The sequence below is a fragment of the Trematomus bernacchii genome, unplaced genomic scaffold, assembly GCF_902827165.1.
Source record: "Trematomus bernacchii unplaced genomic scaffold, fTreBer1.1, whole genome shotgun sequence".
Taxonomy (NCBI): domain Eukaryota; kingdom Metazoa; phylum Chordata; class Actinopteri; order Perciformes; family Nototheniidae; genus Trematomus; species Trematomus bernacchii.
Window position 1 is genome coordinate 44,116 of NW_022987700.1, and position 19,769 is coordinate 63,884.

Genomic DNA, 19,769 nt, shown 5'->3' on the forward strand with positions numbered 1-19,769 from the left:
TCAACATGTGTCCCCTCTTCTTCATGTCTCTTCTTCATCAACATGTGTCCCCTCTGTGGAAAGAGACTCTGAAAGTTTCAGGAACAAAGATTCTCTCTCTTTTTGATCCATTTCTATAAAAACCTGTCTGAAAATGAGCTGATCAGATTTTGGCCACTTGATGATGTCATAACGATGTGTTGTCTTGTGTAACCATTAGCCAATCACCAACCAAGGTAACCCCCCCCCCCCCCCCCCCCCCCACCTTATCACCTGAATCTCCTCCTAGAGCACCATTGAGTTCTTTGTAACCAAATGTCTCTCAGAGGGGCGTGGGGAGGGGCTCCTTATTTTCATCTAAAGTAACAGACAGAGAATCAGCACTTTGGAAACAGGGCTGAAACAGAGGGGATTATGGGTAATGCTGCAATGATCTGTTTGGTGTTTCAGCCAATCAGAGACAGGCTCTGGATATATCTGAGACCTGTGATATATTGATGAGAAACAGTATGACAGGGGAACTTTAATAACCATTGTGTGTCATGAACACTTTGAATAAGCTCAACAGGAAACCACTGCTGTTTGAACCACATGAGAATTTAATGTTTGATAAAGCAGTTTTTCCTTTAGTATTTACACTGATTCAGTTTCTTATCACGTGTATTGTGACGCTAATATTGCTGTATTTTTTTGTAGTTCTCAAATGCTGTATCCAAAGAAAGGTAAGATTAAAGATTGTAATAGCTGCTGTCTGTTGATCAATCAGTGTTAAGAAAAGACTTATGAGTATAGGGATACTAAGGTGTAAGTGTATGGCATGACACTACCAGAGGTTAAAGGTATTTTTATTTTGTAATGTACTTTTAAATGTCAAAGAGACATATGGTAAGTGTACGTCTGTAAATGACAGAAGCGAGAGACGATAGTGAGGAATAACAGAAACAGAATTGGCAGGTGTATCGTGGTATATGTGAGTAATGTGAGTAATGTGAGTAATGTGAGTAATGCTGGGAAACGTTGATGTGTTTATGCAATAATGTGATTCTAACGATCTGCTTTTAAATATCAAGAAAAAGACGTTGGTGCTGCTTTTTCATTATAAGTATGCAGGGCTGTTGGAGAACCATTCATACAAATCTTGATGGATTTTGTACATAGCATTGTGGTCGTGTTGGCAAATAAAACCTTTTGAAAGTTGTATGTTTGAACTGTGTCAGAGAAAGATTTGTTAAATAAATAATAGTTTGTTGCCATCTACTGGTTGAACACATGCAATGGGCCAATAGCTGCTCATGTTCAGGTCATATTTGTATGTTGTGTCGTTACTCTGACATGTTTACATTAATGTTCTCTTAATGTTAAGAGAAACTCTCTCTGGAGGGATTTTAGCCTTTGCAGACCATTTACATGCACTAAAACCTATATAACACACTAAAACCTATATAACACACTAAAACCTATATAACACACTAAAACCAGAACAGGAAAACCCAAAATGCAGAGTATGGCCTCTTTAACAAATATGTTACCTCCACCCTGAAACATGTGTGCTAATGTTTTAACCTTCCTTACAAGTAATTTTTAAGACTACATTTTTTTCGCATTTTTGGGATCTGTGTTTGACGATGCAATTTTTATTTTACTGTTAAGACAATAATTTAGCTTGTACTCACAAAATGCAATGTCTGTGAATGTTTAGGCTTAAGAGAATATTATTAACCAGAGGCCTGCACTACGAAGCTGGATGTTCTCTTAGCTAACTTCAGGGAAAGCTCGGGCTTTCCGGTCCTACGACGCTGGTTCTCTTTTTAGCGGGCTAGATCTCCATGGTAACTGATGCTGAGCGGCTAACCTCCTCGGGAGCAGGTTAGGTTGCAGGCTAAGAGATCAACTCAGTGAAAGCACCGCCTGCTGACCAATCAGAGCTCAGTGTGCGGAGTTTAAAGCGATCAAGTCATATTACAGGATAGAGGAAATACAGAAAAACTGCCGTTGCAGGAAAGACGGCCGGCAAAAATCACTGACTGTGTGAACGTGAACATTAATAGAATATCCCCTCCCATCTTCAGAGCAATCTGACTATTATAACATTAGCGTTAAGAAAGCTTACTTAAATATCTGCCACAACATAAGTAACTGGATCAGAGTAACATTAAGTACAGTCCGCAGCACTGTGAGTGCAGACGTCGATGTGTCCCATTATCATTCATATCATATCATAATGTATCATATATTTCCTTATCTGAGTCAGCTGAGCCGTATCTGGCCGTGCAACACTCACAGTGTCACATACTGTATGCAGAAGTATTATTTTAAGCAACACATTAAGTTGACGAAACACTGGAGTCAAATGTAATTAAAGTCAGATCGTGTCTTGGACGGGGCAGTGATATCATAAACCTGTTAATGTACGCATTCAAACACTTTCCATATCCTTATCTTAGCGAGAGCGCGTATGTTTTGGATTGGGCCAACCGGCTAACTCAAACATATCCAGGTTAGGTTGAACCGGCTTCGTAGTACAGGCCTCAGGTGGTAAATTAAAGTGGTAACTTCAAAATACCACATTGTTTTGAGTCATTCGTTAGGATTGAAATGTTATAAGCAGGACAAATATGGCTCGAAAAGCATATAATAAACAATAACTGGCATCAGTATAAATGACTTAGAGCAGCAGTTCCTAACCTTTTTCAACTCAGGTCCCACTTAAGAATCAAAAAAATGTTCGCGGCCCACATTCAACCATAAACAATACGGAGGCTAAATAAAGTTCTGATTGGTCGATTCAGAACATGTGACACGTTGTAAATCCAGTATAACAGACCTCTGTCAAGGACTGTAATGACGGCTAAGGAGGGTCGAGAAAGAAAAAGGAAATGAGGTTCAAATTAAAAAAAATCTTAATAATGAAAATGTTTCCACACAAATCATAATGTTTTGCAAATTATTTGGCGGCAAATATTGAATTTACACCCTTTAATATTTAATTTGGGCTTTTAGATGAAATGCAACTATTCTTCTAGCGAAAATACATATTTTTAAAAGTCAATCAAGGAGTAATCTTAATTGAAGGTGTTGCCACAAAAAATCAAAGGGTGGCTCAACACGCCATGAAATGGGAAATAATGAGCTCTAACGAAGAGTGGAACTAATACCCCATTCACACCAACGGTGTTTCGGGGCCGGTTCGGAGCTGGAGCTTGAAAAGCACCGGGTTTCCCTGTTCACACCGCAACGGAGCCGCCTCTAAGCTCCGGAATCCGGTTCGTTTCGAGCACCAAAAAGTTGTCCGTCTAGAAGCAAGAACCGCATACGTCACGCTTACGTCGGAGGGGGGCGAGATTAACCTGAGCTAACAGTTAAGGCGAGTACGGCAAATAAAAGTTGTAACCAGCAGTAGTGCTGAGCAAAGTGACTAGAACACAACCACACACTTGTAAAAAAAAAACACGCTTTCTAAAGTCAGGCAACACTAACCAGGCTTCGTGTGATTCTGTTTATTTGTACCTTACTTTGACCATCCGTTCACTGTTATTGATCATTGTGGAGAGCAGGCAGACGTTTGTTATTATAGCAGCTATCGGATGGAATCAATACATGGGCTGCACAGGTTGTCATGTCCGACTATCACAAGTAGAATCATAATGAAAAATACGCCGGTAAAAAGTGCCTGTAGAAAACGGCTTAGCAAGTAGTCAGTTTAGCTTCGGTTGCTATGCTAACATCACCCATGTTATACCAGAGAAACTTTCATAACAGCGTTGTGATGCCAAACAGCGTCAATTCAGACTGACACACATTCACTTAAGGGGAACTGGGGATATGTATCAGCTGCTTGTGTGACAGTCAGACAGTGAATACTTTAGAGCCGTGTGAGCTAACCCGGAGCTAACGGGAGAATAAACTCCCGTGGAAGAGCAGCCAGCACTGCAGCGGTCGCTAAATGAAACACATTAATAAACAATGAACCACGGCACTCTGGAGAAAAGTATAAGGTTGGAGAAGTCGTTATTTAATTTAATCTGGCTTCGTATGATTAAAAGCAACACGATCATCGACCCGACGCAGTCCCCGGCCCGTTGTTGTGAGGTGAGCTCCGTTGGGGAGAAACTCAGCGACGTAAACTGTGACGTCATGACGCAGCAGCGGCAGCACCAGTCGGGCTCTGAGCGGTGTGAACAGAGCGGGAGCTGAACCGAAGAACCGGTTCTGAACCTGAAAAGCTCTAGCACGGAGCTAGAACGGGAAAAGCCTTGGTGTGAAAGGGGTATCTAGGAACAATACATATGCTTGCCATGTTGTGTTTTTGGTGGTTTTTGGTTGTCAACCTATTTTTGTTTGTAAAATGTTGAAGTGAACCAACTGACTGTATCTTTATTTCTCCTGTTTTTGTTTTGTTGTTGTCTGAGATGGGAATGTCATCCCCTATATGTTATTGTTATGTCCATGTTTGTTTCTTTAGCCTGTACAAAAAAAAATAAAAGTGGCGGCCCACTTGCAATGCCTTCGTGGACCACTAGTGGGCCGCGGCCCACAGGTTGGGAACCGCTGGCTTTACAGTCATGTGTACAAACAGTCCTTACAGTTATTGTTTATTTAGTAGGATTTTCACGCCATATTTGTCCTGCTAATAATATTTGAATCCTAAGGAATGACTCAAAACAATGTGGTATTTAAAAGAAAAGGAAAAACTCAAAAAACTGTAGATTTAAATGTATTTATTTTTTAAATAAAGTAGTACAATATTTATCAAATTCACATTTGGTTTTAGTTGCCCTCTTATTTTTAATAGTGGTGAAATATTGTTGTAACTCTAAGTTATAAAAGATGCTTAATTTGTTTAAAAGAGTAGGAATTTATTAAGTCAGAATCGTTCATTCGTATCGACGGAGTTTTCCAAGATGCATTCACAGCTTCAAAGTTTAATATTAACCCGAAGCAAATTAAAGTGGTAATTTTGAAATACCGCACTGTTTTGAGTCATTCCATATGATTGTATTTAATGTGTTTATGTTGTAAGTAGTACGAATACGTAGTGAAAGGCATACTGAATAAATAATGAGTGTCAGCACTTGGCACTGTAAAGGGGTTGTAATGTAAAAGTAGTGGAAGAATCTTTAAGTCGTATTTACGGAGTTTTTTGAGGGAGCTTGAACGCACCGCTTCCCATTGACCATGCATCCCTTCCGGTAGATGAGGTCAACTTTTCCCCAGATCCGCCATTTCAGTCCCGGAGTTTGTAGTTGCACTTTAGTTTTGACTTTATTTCTGACTCCTTTTAACGTGTTTGTGGATACAGCAGAAGTCCCACCAACTAACAGCGACATCATACATTACTCCTGGAAGTTTTGGTGTTGTGTATATTCTTGTTTTTCCAGGAGGAAACTGGTTAATCCACGAAAGTTTTTGCATGAGTTTCGGATTTATAGGCTGAGCAGGACCCGGGTTCGAATCCTGCTCGCGGACGAATTTTACTGCATGTCATCCATTCTGTGAATAAAAAGCACTGGTTGCAAAAAGAAGGAATAAGGAATAAAAGGCCTTAAAAGCCTCGGCGGGGATTTTCACAGTCATGGCGGGTAACTTTGACGCTGAGGACCGTGGGAGCTGGTTTTGGGGCAGATTGAGCAGGCAGGAAGCCGTTTCTCTGCTCCAGGGAGGCCGGCATGGCGTGTTTTTAGTCCGGGAATCCATCACCAGTCCGGGGGATTACGTGCTGTCCGTGTCCGAAAACTCAAAAGTGTCCCATTATATCATCAACAGCATCAGCAACAACCGGCAGTCTGGATCAGGTAACTGTTCAGTTTATTTATAGCAAGGGATTTCACTGAAACACACCTGATTTCCGTTTTTTGGAATGCTTTGATTTATCTTCCAACCGCCAAACTGCCTTTATGAAATGCCTAATTGAACGTGTTCTTGGGAAATCTGAAGACAATCGTACTCTTTTTAAGGGGGAATTAAGATATATATGTGTTTTTGGATTGTATTCTTAACATCGGGTTGTAATTATAAAGGAAGCTATTTCAGTAAAGACTCCTAATAGTGTTTTTCCATTTTTAACAGCTTTGATTTAGCTGCGTTATCTTCCAACCGCCAAACCCCCTTTATGAATTACCTAATTGAACGTGTTTTGGGGAAATCTGAAATAAATCGTACTCTTTTTACGATTTATTTTTAAATCTGTATGTTGTAGGAATGTATTCTCAACATCGGCTTATATATCATGTATTAATACTCACTATTTTGGCCAAACATGACAACTTTAACATGTGGTTGTTCCCGCCCACTGACCGGTAACTGGCAAGCTACTGTTAGAAAAGAAGAGTATATAGTGCTATTACTCTTTACTGAAAATAAATGTTGGTATTTTTATGAAGCCGATTAAAGTAACCGTTTAAAAGGAAGCCATGAGTACTACTATGAACTAAATATGTATGGTAACTTTTCCGTTATAGCGCCGTTAAGTTACATGGGTTACTTTTTAAATGGAGTCTGGTGTAGTTTCTCCATGGGAGTGCGCCGGACGTTGATGTAAATTGTAGTATAGTGGCCAAACTGTGGTACTACAACTTCCGTGTCAGTCCGTGACGTCACATTCACTTACATTAATGAATTGCTATTTTTTACACAACACCCATATTACACCACTGTAACAGTTATCACAGCCATATTACTCCATTGTTACACCATTATTAAATGCATATTACACCCTTATTATACCAATGTTACACTGTTATTAAATGCATATTACACCCTTATTATACCCATGTCACACTGTTATTAAATGCATATTACACCCTTATTATACCCATGTTACACTGTTATTAGACCATTAAAACACATAGTTCACACCCATTTTACACATGGACACAGCCAGTCAAATGAATGTATCCCCCAGGATATCGAAACCATTTAAGGGTTATTTTTCTAATTATCTACCTAGCTATCAAGAACCAATTCAAATCCACTTTATCGACTATACTTTCTCCTGATGTAGTTTTGAGGCGGTGTTTTGTCCTCACGCAGCCAGTAGATTCAAGGCTTTTATTGTCATGTGTAGATATATCAATGAAAATGTGAGGTCACAGGCTCCTCCAACAATGCAACACAATAAAACAGATAACACAAATAAGTAGGAAGGTACATGCTTTAGGGATTGAATGGGACTGGCAGGCTGAGCTGTCACAACTGGAAGGGGAAGATTGGTGTTTCAGGAATGTTTCTGATCCTCAGGTCTGCTGCTGTAAATCATCCATTGTGGGCCATGACAGGGAGGAACATTACCCAGTTGTGTTCGCTGTTTAAACGAGAAGAGAATATAGTTCCAACATGTGAAACTAGAAGGGAGTACAAACCTCCACCAATGCTGTGATTCCTCTTGTCTGATACAACATGTAATGGCTTCTTAATCCAAACACCTTTCCAACAAGGAAATCATGGCCAGTATTGTTTCTGTAATCCTGCTGAAAAACAAACAGACAAACCGACACTCGAATCAAATGCGAATTTACTGCTTGAACATGTTGGCTAAAACGATCTAGTGTTTGAAATTCGCTTGAAAATGTTGTGGCCTAATGTCACTCCATTGATTGTTATTATTGATTGGATTGGGTCATCCTGTGGTATATCTATTTCTGTCATCCTGTAGAGACTTTGTTATGTTGTCTTTGCCAAGTTCACTTTCTACTAAGTTTGGCTTTTATTATCCTGGTTATTTCAAGAGGAAAGACACTGCCGGTTCCCTCGTTTCTTTCAACATGTTTTTGCCTTTCTTAATGTCCATCTTGGAAACCATTTTTAGCATTTAATGTTATAGCGCCGTAGGAATGAGTTCTAGACCTGGGAATGAGTCAGCATTTTAGCCCTGCTGGTTCCCTTTTTGTTGTGTCCTTCTTACTGTCCAGCATTATTTAGCATGTACTGTTATAACTAGGTGCAGGATTAAGTCCTAACCCCATGTATGAGTTAGCATTTTACCAAATTCTAAGTTTCCTAAATTAATAAAGAAATTCTGATTCTGATTTCTTCAGATTATGTGAAAAGAAAAAACAGGAAATGTGATGTTTTTTAAGGTGGACTTCGGTTTACACTTCTGCACTACCTCCTGATTTAATGCTACAACAATCTCAACTGCACATCTCCAAACATTCTCTTGCACTCTTCATGTTGCTCTGTTGGAGGAGCCTGTGACTTCAGCTTTTCATTGACATATCTACACTGGAGCTCGCTAACCCTAACCCTAACCACTGGAGCTAGCTAACCCTAACCCTAACCACTGGAGCTAGCTAACCCTAACCCTAACCACTGGAGCTCGCTAACCCTAACCCTAACCACTGGAGCTAGCTAACCCTAACCACTGGAGCTCGCTAACCCTAACCCTAACCACTGGAGCTAGCTAACCCTAACCCTAACCACTGGAGCTAGCTAACCCTAACCCTAACCACTGGAGCTAGCTAACCCTAACCCTAACCACTGGAGCTAGCTAACCCTAACCACTGGAGCTCGCTAACCCTAACCACTGGAGCTAGCTAACCCTAACCCTAACCACTGGAGCTAGCTAACCCTAACCCTAACCACTGGAGCTCGCTAACCCTAACCACTGGAGCTAGCTAACCCTAACACTAACCACTGGAGCTAGCTAACCCTAACACTAACCACTGGAGCTAGCTAACCCTAACCCTAACCACTGGAGCTCGCTAACCCTAACACTAACCACTGGAGCTAGCTAACCCTAACACTAACCACTGGAGCTAGCTAACCCTAACCCTAACCACTGGAGCTAGCTAACCCTAACCCTAACCACTGGAGCTAGCTAACCCTAACACTAACCACTGGAGCTAGCTAACCCTAACACTAACCACTGGAGCTAGCTAACCCTAACCCTAACCACTGGAGCTCCCTAACCCTAACCCTAACCACTGGAGCTAGCTAACCCTAACACTAACCACTGGAGCTCGCTAACCCTAACACTAACCACTGGAGCTAGCTAACCCTAACACTAATAAAGCCTTGAATCTTGCATCTAACAAGCCTTTTAAATATTTACACTCTAGCTGTTGGTTTGCCATTAACCCTCTGAGGTCCAATATGTCATATCTACACTGTAGCTGCTGAGCAAATGACAATAAAGCCTTTTAAACTGAAAACTAATCCCCCTCTCTTCCACCAGGTTTGGCTCCTCCTCGGTTTCGGATCGGCGACCAGGAGTTCGAGGCTCTTCCCGCCCTGCTGGAGTTTTACAAAATCCACTATCTGGACACCACCACGCTCATAGAGCCCATAAACAAATCCAAACACACAGGGTTCGTCAGCGCGTCGGCCGGCCCTCCCGTTCTGTCCGACGAGGCCGAGTTCGTCCGGGCGCTTTTCGATTTCCCCGGAAACGATGACGAGGATCTTCCTTTCAAAAAAGGTGACATCTTGAGAGTTCTGGAAAAACCTGAAGAGCAATGGTGGAACGCAGCGAACCAGGTATATTTTCTACTTTCTCTACATCAGGGGGGTCCAAACCTTTTCCCCCGAGGGCCTCATACAGAAGAATATACGAAGGGCTGGGCGGCTCACTAGAGGAATAGAGAGGCGAGGTCCCTCCCTTTCCGGGTTCCTCCATGGGACCTTATTTCAGAAAAGTATGTATTGAAGTCAATGGAGAGAGAAAGATTATCTTTGGATCCCGTTTGAATTGAGCCACGAGTTACACATATGATGTTTGTCAATTTAAAAGATAATTTTGCAAGTCAAAAAAATAAAAATGTGTCGTAAAAATGTGAAGTAAGGTTTTGTTTGTGTGAAACCGCTCAATGAACTCCATCTCCCGTCTCGCACCACACACCCAGACGGCCGTCACGTTGGCACATTTCACTTCTTTCTTTCAGAATGAGGCGGAAAGTATTAAAAGAGGTGGAAATCACTCCAAGTCTGGGCGTGTTGAGAGCTGTACATACACACAAGGGGAGTTAGTCGGTTCATAGGAGCCAGCATGCGGGACCGGGACTCTGGGATTTGTAGTCTTTCTAGTTGCGTATTTTTCATAGTCTTATATTTCAACAGTTTTACGACAAACTGTGACTTTTTTCACATGGAAATTATTATTTAAATTGACAAACATCATATGTGTAATTCATGGCACAATTCAAACGGGATCGAGAGATAATCTTTCTCTCCCCATTGACTTCAATACCTCATTTTTCTGAAATAAGGTCCCATGGAGGTCCACGGAAGGGGAGGGGCTTCGCCTCTCTATACTGCCTCATAAGTTCAGTTATAAGTTAGCAGAATCAATCAGATGTCGGTACATGATGCTTGTGAGTGTAGGCAGCTCATCCCTTAAACCAGAAGCTTCAGATTGATTATAATGAGGAGAAATAGGGAGGGTTTATTTCAAGCTTGTTATGGAAATAAGTCATTGGGCTTTTTGCTTATCAACTAAGATTTGTTAGAGAATGTTTCCAACTTTAATTGACTGAATTTATCTGAAAAGTGGATTCATTAACACATGAATACTACTGTGTAATGTATTCTTACATTTATATTTAAGAAGTACAATATAAGACAATCACAACTTTCATTTGTGGGCCATATTTCATTATACTTTTTTAATTAGCTGAGGGCCGATTCAAAAGGGTCCGCGGGCCGTAGTTTGGACAAACCTGCTCTACACGTATATTTTCTACTTTCCCTTTTCTTTATTGTTTGCCCCGTTTGTTTGTTTGTTTGTTTGTTTGTTTGTTTGTTCACCATGTAAAGCGGCCTTGGGTCCCTTGAAAGGCGCTATACAAATGTAATCTATTATTATGACTTTCTTTTTTTTCAATATATTTTTTATTGACATTTGGCAGCAAACCATTACACAGTGTTTCTTCAAGACATCGTGATTGATCATCTTAAGTTTGTCTGTCCGAACATTACGGAGCGATCAGGACATACGTTTGTAAAAATAAAATCTGGCCTCTGAGGTTTTACGACATCAGTCCACTTTCTCCAATAGTTCCAGTTTGTGATTGACAGATGATGCTATCCTCTCCATTTTGTATATTTTCTACTTTCTTGTTTATTTCTTTTAATTTGTATTGAACAATGCCACGTCTTTTGATGCTGCTGCAACACAAACATTTCCCAAATTGGGATCAATAAAGTACTTGTTATCTTATTGTTTCGTAGGAAGGTCGTGCCGGGATGATTCCAGTCCCCTACGTTGAAAAGTACCGACCCGCCTCACCCACTGGTTCCAGTCCAGTTACTGGTGCTGCTGGAGGGGTTTCGGGCCCCACAGATCCATCGGGGGCCCCTTCAGGAAACCCCCCGGGGGAACCGGGTCCATACGCTCAGCCCGTGGTGAACGCTCAGCTGCCCAATCTACAGAACGGACCCGTTTTCGCCAGAGCGATCCAGAAGAGAGTTCCCAACGCCTACGACAAGACGGCGCTCTCTTTGGAGGTAGTCCTTTTTTCTTTTTTAATGTTATAATTGTACGTGTTTCTGTTTATGTCTGTCTTACTGCCCAGCTTGGATGACATATTTAGTAGGTTCTGTATGGTGTAGTGCAGGAATGAGTCCTAAACTCCGTAATGAGTCGGCATCGCCGGTTGCTTACAAGTGTCTAAATGAGACGACTAAACGTCATCACGTCGAACATTAGCCACCTTTAGCTTAGCGGTGGTGACGTGAAGTCATGTGACCGTGCTGTAGTTCCTTTATAGCCCAACATTAGCCACCTTTAGCTTAGCGGTGGTGACATGTAGTCATGTGACCGTGCTGTAGTTCCTTTATAGCCCAACATTAGCCACCTTTAGCTTAGCGGAGGTGACGTGAAGTCATGTGACCGTACTGTAGTTCCTTTATAGCCCAACATTAGCCACCTTTAGCTTAGCGGTGGTGACGTGAAGTCATGTGACCGTGCTGTAGTTCCTTTATAGCCCAACATTAGCCACCTTTAGCTTAGCGGTGGTGACGTGAAGTCATGTGACCGTACTGTAGTTCCTTTATAGCCCAACATTAGCCACCTTTAGCTTAGCGGAGGTGACGTGAAGTCATGTGACCGTACTGTAGTTCCTTTATAGCCCAACATTAGCAGCCTTTAGCTTAGCGGTGGTGACGTGAAGTCATGTGACCGTGCTGTAGTTCCTTTATAGCCCAACATTAGCCACCTTTAGCTTAGCGGTGGTGACGTGAAGTCATGTGACCGTACTGTAGTTCCTTTATAGCCCAACATTAGCCACCTTTAGCTTAGCGGTGGTGACGTGAAGTCATGTGACCGTACTGTAGTTCCTTTATAGCCCAACATTAGCCACCTTTAGCTTAGCGGTGGTGACGTGAAGTCATGTGACCGTGCTGTAGTTCCTTTATAGCCCAACATTAGCCGCCTTTAGCTTAGCGGTGGTGACGTGAAGTCATGTGACCGTGCTGTTGTTCCTTTATAGCCCAACATTAGCCACCTTTAGCTTAGCGGTGGTGACGTGAAGTCATGTGACCGTGCTGTAGTTCCTTTATAGCCCAACATTAGCCTCCTTTAGCTTAGTGGTGGTGACGTGAAGTCATGTGACCGTGCTGTAGTTCCTTTATAGCCCAACATTAGCCGCCTTTAGCTTAGCGGTGGTAACGTGAAGTCATGTGACCGTGCTGTAGTTCCTTTATAGCCCAACATTAGCCGCCTTTAGCTTAGCGGTGGTGACGTGAAGTCATGTGACCGTGCTGTAGTTCCTTTATAGCCCAACATTAGCCGCCTTTAGCTTAGCGGTGGTAACGTGAAGTCATGTGACCGTGCTGTAGTTCCTTTATAGCCCAACATTAGCCACCTTTAGCTTAGCGGTGGTGACGTGAAGTCATGTGACCGTGCTGTAGTTCCTTTATAGCCCAGCATTAGCCTCCTTTAGCTTAGCGGTGGTGAAATCTCATTGGCTGTTGGTGGTGGGAAACATGAAGATGCTAAAAGATAGCTTCCCTGCACCACTCTATCCTCTGTTTTTTGTTTGTGGTTCTCAGTGTAGATTGTCCCAGTTGTTAATGGCTTACTCATGCATGTGAGAACACACACACACACACACACACACACACACACACACACACACACACACACACAGTGTACTGGGTAGTGGAGATGGCACTATAGAGATCCTCTTCATGAACACACTCTCTTTACGGCCCAGTGGATATCTGAGAGTGTCTCATTGTACATTCATCAGCAGTCGAGCGTCAAGTCCAACGCTTTCTCATGGAACAGAAACATAAACAGTGCTTGTTTATTTAGTTGGTAAACTCCAACAATAGTGGTGGTTAATGTTGTGGGTCTAACAGTGATATAAAGACAGTGTCTCCACATCACACACACTCATTGAACTATACGGTGGGTTATGGGCATAACGTGCCAAAAACACAACTCAAAAACTACATGTATTACTGCTGCCGGTAAAGATGGAGCACTTGATGCAGTTTCTTGTTATAGCATGTATGGATGCTCAATTAACTAAATGAAATCCAAAATATGTGTTAATATTATTTTGAATAATGTATTGTTGAGCTGCAGAGATATCCGGTTCTACAGACTTTTCACAAATATCTGTTTGGTATAGATCCTTTTTTTTATCCCTCAAATGTTGGTGTATCATATCGGTCAAAAGAAATCGCAATAGACTGGAATCAAGGAACAAATGATGAACCTTGGAAGCAACCTGTAACACATATGTTGTCTTGAGTGAAGGTGACAGTATTAGGATGGAAACGTCTCTCAAAAAGTGGCCTTCCCTTTCAAAATAAAAGCTGTCTTCCATGAACACACTGCAGTTCTGTGTGATCATGATGTCTGATGACCTTTCTGTCATTGACACTGCACGATCAATCAGCCCACTGTGTGTGTGTGTGTGTGTGTGTGTGTGTGTGTGTGTGTGTGTGTGTGTGTGTGTGTGTGTGTGTGTTGTGGTGGTGTGTGTGTGTGTGTGTGTGTGGTGTGTGTGTGTGTGTGTGTGTGTGTGTGTGTTGGGTGTGGTGTGTGTGTTGTGTGTGTGTGTTGTGTGTGTGTGTGTGTGTGTGTGTGTGTGTGTGTGTGTGTGTGTGTGTGTGTGTGTGTGTGTGTGTGTGTGTGTTGTGTGTGTGTGTGTGTGTGTGTGTGTGTGTGTGTGTGTGTGGGTGTGTGTGTGGTGTGTGTGTTGTGTGGTGTGTGTGTGTGTGTGGTTGTGTGTGTGTGTGTGTGTGTGTGTGTGTGTGTGTGTGTGTGTGTCCATTTAACGTCAATATAGTTCTTACTGTGGGCGATAAGTTCCTCTCGCATGAACTGAGAGGAAGAATCACATAAAAAGCAATTCATATTCTGTTCTTGTACATATTCTACATGAATATAGACTTCTTGCACTACTGTTTATTTTGTATTTTATTATATATGTTGCGTTGTTGGAGGAGCTCAGGCCAGAAGAAACAGTAGCTGCTGAGCATATGACAATAAAACCTTTGAATCTTGGGATTATTGAACAACCCTCATCGAACCCCTGGATTGATCTCTTTTGTATTGTCTCTCTGCAGGTGGGAGATATGGTGAAAGTGACCAAGATCAACGTGAACGGTCAGTGGGAGGGAGAGTGTAAAGGCAAGCGAGGCCATTTCCCTTTCACACACGTCCGACTGCTGGAACTAAACAACCCCGAGGACGAGAGCTGAGAAACACACACACACTCACACACACACACACACACACACCATCCTCTGGTTCTTATGTCACGCTCTGGAAACATCTAACACACGACGTGACGGGATGTCGTCGTTTTGAAGAGTTTACACTAAGGTGAGACTGATATCGGTTAGCATATGTTAGCTTAGCATTGCACACTGCCCTCCGTTACCTGCCTCCTTGAATACTTCCTACGAAATATGAAATCAAATACATTTAATGAAGCATTTATTGGTTTAGTATTTATTCTAATGTTGAATTCTTGAAAGAAAAACACGGTTATTGTCAGTTGCGAAATTAGCCTAGCTTAGCTTAATGTTAGCAGTTAGCTTCTGAGTCGAGAGAAAAAAAGAAAACTACTTCCGATTAATTCAGATTCTGCTTTGTTTATGGACACTATATCTGGCGTAAATGCTGTTAAATCCTTTCTAGAGAATCCTTAGAAACATGGATTTCTTCCAAAATCCATGTATTTTAACATTAAAACGGGAATTAAACGCAGCAATTTTACCGCACAAGATGCCTATTTTTAATCCCAACTACCCGTTGGACATCATTTATGAGACAAGGTCCAGTTGCAGTCTCGACTTAAAACACTCATAATTAAAGATATTTGTATTAACAATTTTTCCTTTTTAAATCCTGAACCTATCGGCCAGTGCGTTAAAATCTAAAAATGTATATAATATTATTTCAAAACGGCTTTATACGACCAACCCTGTATTGAAGCTCCATACAGAGAATAAATGCCAAAAAACTAGATTATTTTCTGCAATAATCCAAAATCACAAGGGAACCAGGGAGATGCTGCCTTCAGGGTCGGCTACAAAAATAGGACATCCCTACACCACCCTTAAAGCTGTGTGAACAGGAGGTAAGATGCTAACAGAAGCTGCTAACGGTGAAACAACTGTTATGATTGGAATAAAAGGATATAAGAGTGAATATAAGCCTGGAGAATAGTTGTAAAAGATAACAATGTGCATTATTTAGCGTCAGTCGCCGATATCAGTCGAACCGTATAGTTTCCACGCTGCAGCCCAGAACACACACTTCTTCTTCCCTTCCTGTGCTTTCCTGTATCTCACTGATCCACACAGAAGGGAAACCATCAAGAGACAAATCTCCTCACAGAATCAAGTTCCTGTGAAACCTCGGAGTGAAAGACTTTTGGAAACTCCACCGACTTATTTACATCCCACACTACGAACAAAGTCCTCTTTTTTTTTTTTTTGTACTAAAAGTGGAAAATATTACGATAGAATTGACTCTATATATACACACACCTTACATGCTAAATACTGTACTTTCCCTTCTCCTTTATATTTGATTTTGTTACCAGAGACTGTTCACCTGTTATTATATTCTTGTGAAACACTATTCAGCGCCAACGTGGACGACTTTAAACGAGTAAGAAAACGCTTTGAAAAGAAAGCAGAGGCTGTTTTTAGAAGACGAGGAGGAGGAAGGTCGAGGGATTTTATTTTTGTCTTCCAGCAGGGTTTTTTATGACATTGCCACTCCACTTTGAAAACGTTAAACGCTTCAGCATTTCTTTATGTATTCCTGGTGAGACGGCCACTTCATGTCACAGGTTTTCTCATCATCTTAATCCACAATAACATAAACACTCAAAGGCAAGAAATGGTCTATAACTGTAGGAATGTGGTTCTCCTTAATGTCATGTTTGTTTAATGCAAAATGAGCAAATACCAACTCTTAACCTTCCTGTTGTTAATGTTGACCTGCTTTCAATGTTTTTATGTCCCAATAAGGAGGTATTTCATCTAATTGCCACACATTAAGAATCACTACTTTTTATTGAAGTATGTGTTTATTTCAATGTATAGCATCTGTGTCATGATGTGGCGGTGAAAACACAATGACAGCAACACTTTAGTAAGAAAGAGGATCATCCTGTGGTCTCGTGTGTTTCCTACGATGCAATAAACTACAGTAGGAACGTAATGAGTGAGTAACTTCAGCAGGGAGGATCTTCAGAGTCCTCTCTACCTCATGACTCGTGTTTCAAAAGATGAGATTTGAGTAGGGATTTTACAGAAGAGGACGAGCGCCACATGTGATTTTTTATTATTTTTTTAAATATGATTCAAAGTCATTAAAAAAAAAATTTGATCTGAGAAACAAGAGAGTTCTGAGATTTACAGAAAATTCCGACTGTTGCTCATAATTACGACTTTTTTTCTCATAATTACGAAAAAAATTCTCATCACGACTTTCTTCTTAGAATCCCGACTTTTTTGCCCAGAATCCCGACTTTCTTCGTAGAATTCCGACTTTTTACCCAGAATCCCGATTTTCTTCGTGGAATCCCGACTTTTTTTCCGTAAAATCCCGATTTTCTTCGTAGAATCCCGACTTATTTCTCAGAATTCAGTTTTTAATGTCAGATTTTTTTTCAATAATTATAATTGTTGGTCAGATCTCAAAATGTCTTCCACATGTGTTCCTTATCCTCTTCTGTAGAATTTGGATATGTCAGTATTGTTTCCGTTTAAATTAACAAATGGTTTCCAAAGCCCTAAAGCATTAAATCCCTTTTATCCTCATTTCTAAATGCTTATGCATAACATCCACTCGTATGTAAAGTAAACACTTCATAGTTTACATCATCAAATGTTTTTGTGACACCCTGCCAAGCTCCATTTTGGGTTAAAAGCCAATTTGACTCAGTGTGAATGACCGTCAGTCTATAGTATATATTATCTATGCATCATGCAATCATCGGCACATGTATTCATTTGAGTTCCTCTGGTGTGCTTTATGTCCCCTGTAAATTGCCCCAGCTGTATTTTTTTTTATATACAACTGATATGTTTTAGTTCAATTTTGCTGTTATTTTTAATTCCATAGAAACAGAATTGTGATGAAATCTGAATAACACACATAAAGAAATGTCTGCAATCTGACCTCGGATATAATGAAATCTAATATGTTTACAGTGTGTTTATAAATTGTGAAAGTTTCCCTCCAAATTTAAGGAAATTATTTTTTGTACGCTTCATTAATGCCATATTTTTATTACCGTGTTATGTTAATTAAGTATTTGGGGTCTCATCTGTGGGTCATTTACAGCCCTGTGTGTATTAATAAACACATGCAATTGTTTCTAATTCCCAATATTCCATGTTTATTTGCTAAGGCAGTAAAAATAATGAAATCATGGTTTTCCAGCTGTTAATGTGCCGATAAAAGTCTGATATGTGTGAATGCATTATGGTTTAAAGGTGACCAGTTGACACTACATGACCACAGTCTAATAATTATGAAGTGTGCTGCTGCAGATTTAGGATGAAATGGAAGAAATCTGGTGTCCCAGAACATGACGCTATGTTTAGGATCGTTTAAGCATCCAGAAATCAAACAAACTACATTTGCATAATTTTACATCAAATGGAAATGGAGTGATATATATTTCACTTGTGGTTTTTCCCACCAACTCCTCTCACTCCTCTCCCCCCATTCCTCTCCTCTCACTCCTCTCCTCTCCACCAACTCCTCTCCCCCCCCACTCCCCTCCTCTTGTATTGCAAAGTGTTTAAGGAAATAAATGAAACTGCAATGTAAAAGTGTCTGCGTCATTTGGAAATTAAAACAACTTTTCTTTCTGTTTGTATGTATTTCTTGTAATGCCTTTATGCAAAGTGTTCATCTGGTATTGCATCAGTAATCGTTGCCTTTTTTGATAAAATATTCTCCTTTTAGAGTCATGGCATTATTGTAACTTGGCTGCACCGCTGCGGTTAATTAAAGACCAATGAATACTTTAATTGTATTTTTAAATACCACTGATGATCCTTCGATGTGCACCTTATCTCCTCTACAGCTCAAGAGTCTCGTCAAGCCAAATCATGTTTTTGTTTTTGCATTGAATATATATTTTTGTGCCATGTCACCCTCACTTTGACGAGGACCGGAACAAGCAGAATAGGATTTTCAAAATAAGAGAGATTGTACAATGTGTCAAAAGTGTTATGAAAATATATTATTTGAAGTTAAAATGTACCTTTTTTATTTTCTGTAGCATGTAATGTGTAAATATACCTAGTCAATAAAAGTATACCAAATTGTCATTGTGGGCTTTTTTTTTTATCACTGGTGTGTTAAATTATTGAATACAACATTGTATGAACATTAATACATGTGTATTCTGTACATTTAATATCATGTACAGTACATTTTTCCCATTTACTGTAACTATATATCATATGCAATATCTTTCAAGCCATTTGAAATAAGAAACCCTTAAAATCACTTTATTTTGAAAGGTGAAATACACCATAATAATCCTGTATTAAATGTGATTAAATTACTTCCTCGGTTTGAAATCATAACAGTGTACATTATGGTTTAATTTCACGTCTTGAGGCAAGATGTCTATTAAATGCATTTGTATTTAAAGTTACGTAGACATTTGCCATTAACCGCACTAGTAGAGTGCAATTTATGGGATGTTCTGTACAATTTGGGCATCTAATATGGCATTTTTGCTGTGTCCCTTTCTAAAATGGGGGGGAAAGTTATGAAAAAAGATAGAAATTGAGATTTTACATTCATTTCATTTGCTTATATTTATGTTTTTATTAATTAAATGTACCCGTGATTTTAATGGAGATTGTTGGGGGTCATTTTGGAGAGAGGATTATTTCTGGACTTGGCAGGAAGGTGTGTATTATGGATGTACAAAGAGAACAGCTCCGTTCATTCATATGAGAGCTGCTCAGTGGCGCATGAAGCACAAAATGAAACTACTGTAGATTAAGAACGTAACCGTATGCGGGCCCACAGAGCATGCGCAGTACAGTTTTCCCTTAAACCCCGCTTCCAATCTCCCGCTCTGTGTCAGTCAGATGAATGGAGAGAGAAAATACCTCTGGATTCAGCTTTTAGCGCATTTTACACATATTACACCCTACATATATAAACAAGGGCTATTAATGTGTTCGTGCTGGGTAGTTTATTCATCCCAAAACAAACTATTACAAACGTCTCTTTCCCCAATGAAAGTCAACGGGGAAACGTCTTTTTGGGCCAAAATGACGTCACGGGAGTTGTAGCACCACCGTTTGGCCACTAAGGACATTCATAGAAAATCTGCTTCAACGGCCGG

At 40.5% G+C, this 19,769-nt stretch overlaps 1 protein-coding gene across 1 annotated transcript; it reads left to right on the plus strand.

Moving 5' to 3' along the window:
• Positions 1-5,188: 5,188 nt before the first annotated feature.
• LOC117490067 (adapter molecule crk-like) lies at positions 5,189-18,732 on the plus strand. Its single transcript, XM_034139656.1, has 4 exons — positions 5,189-5,771; positions 9,152-9,453; positions 11,143-11,418; positions 14,494-18,732. Exons 1-4 carry the CDS (start codon positions 5,552-5,554, stop codon positions 14,626-14,628), a joined length of 933 nt encoding a protein of 310 aa, XP_033995547.1. The 5' UTR covers positions 5,189-5,551; the 3' UTR covers positions 14,629-18,732.
• The last annotated feature ends 1,037 nt before the right edge of the window (positions 18,733-19,769 follow it).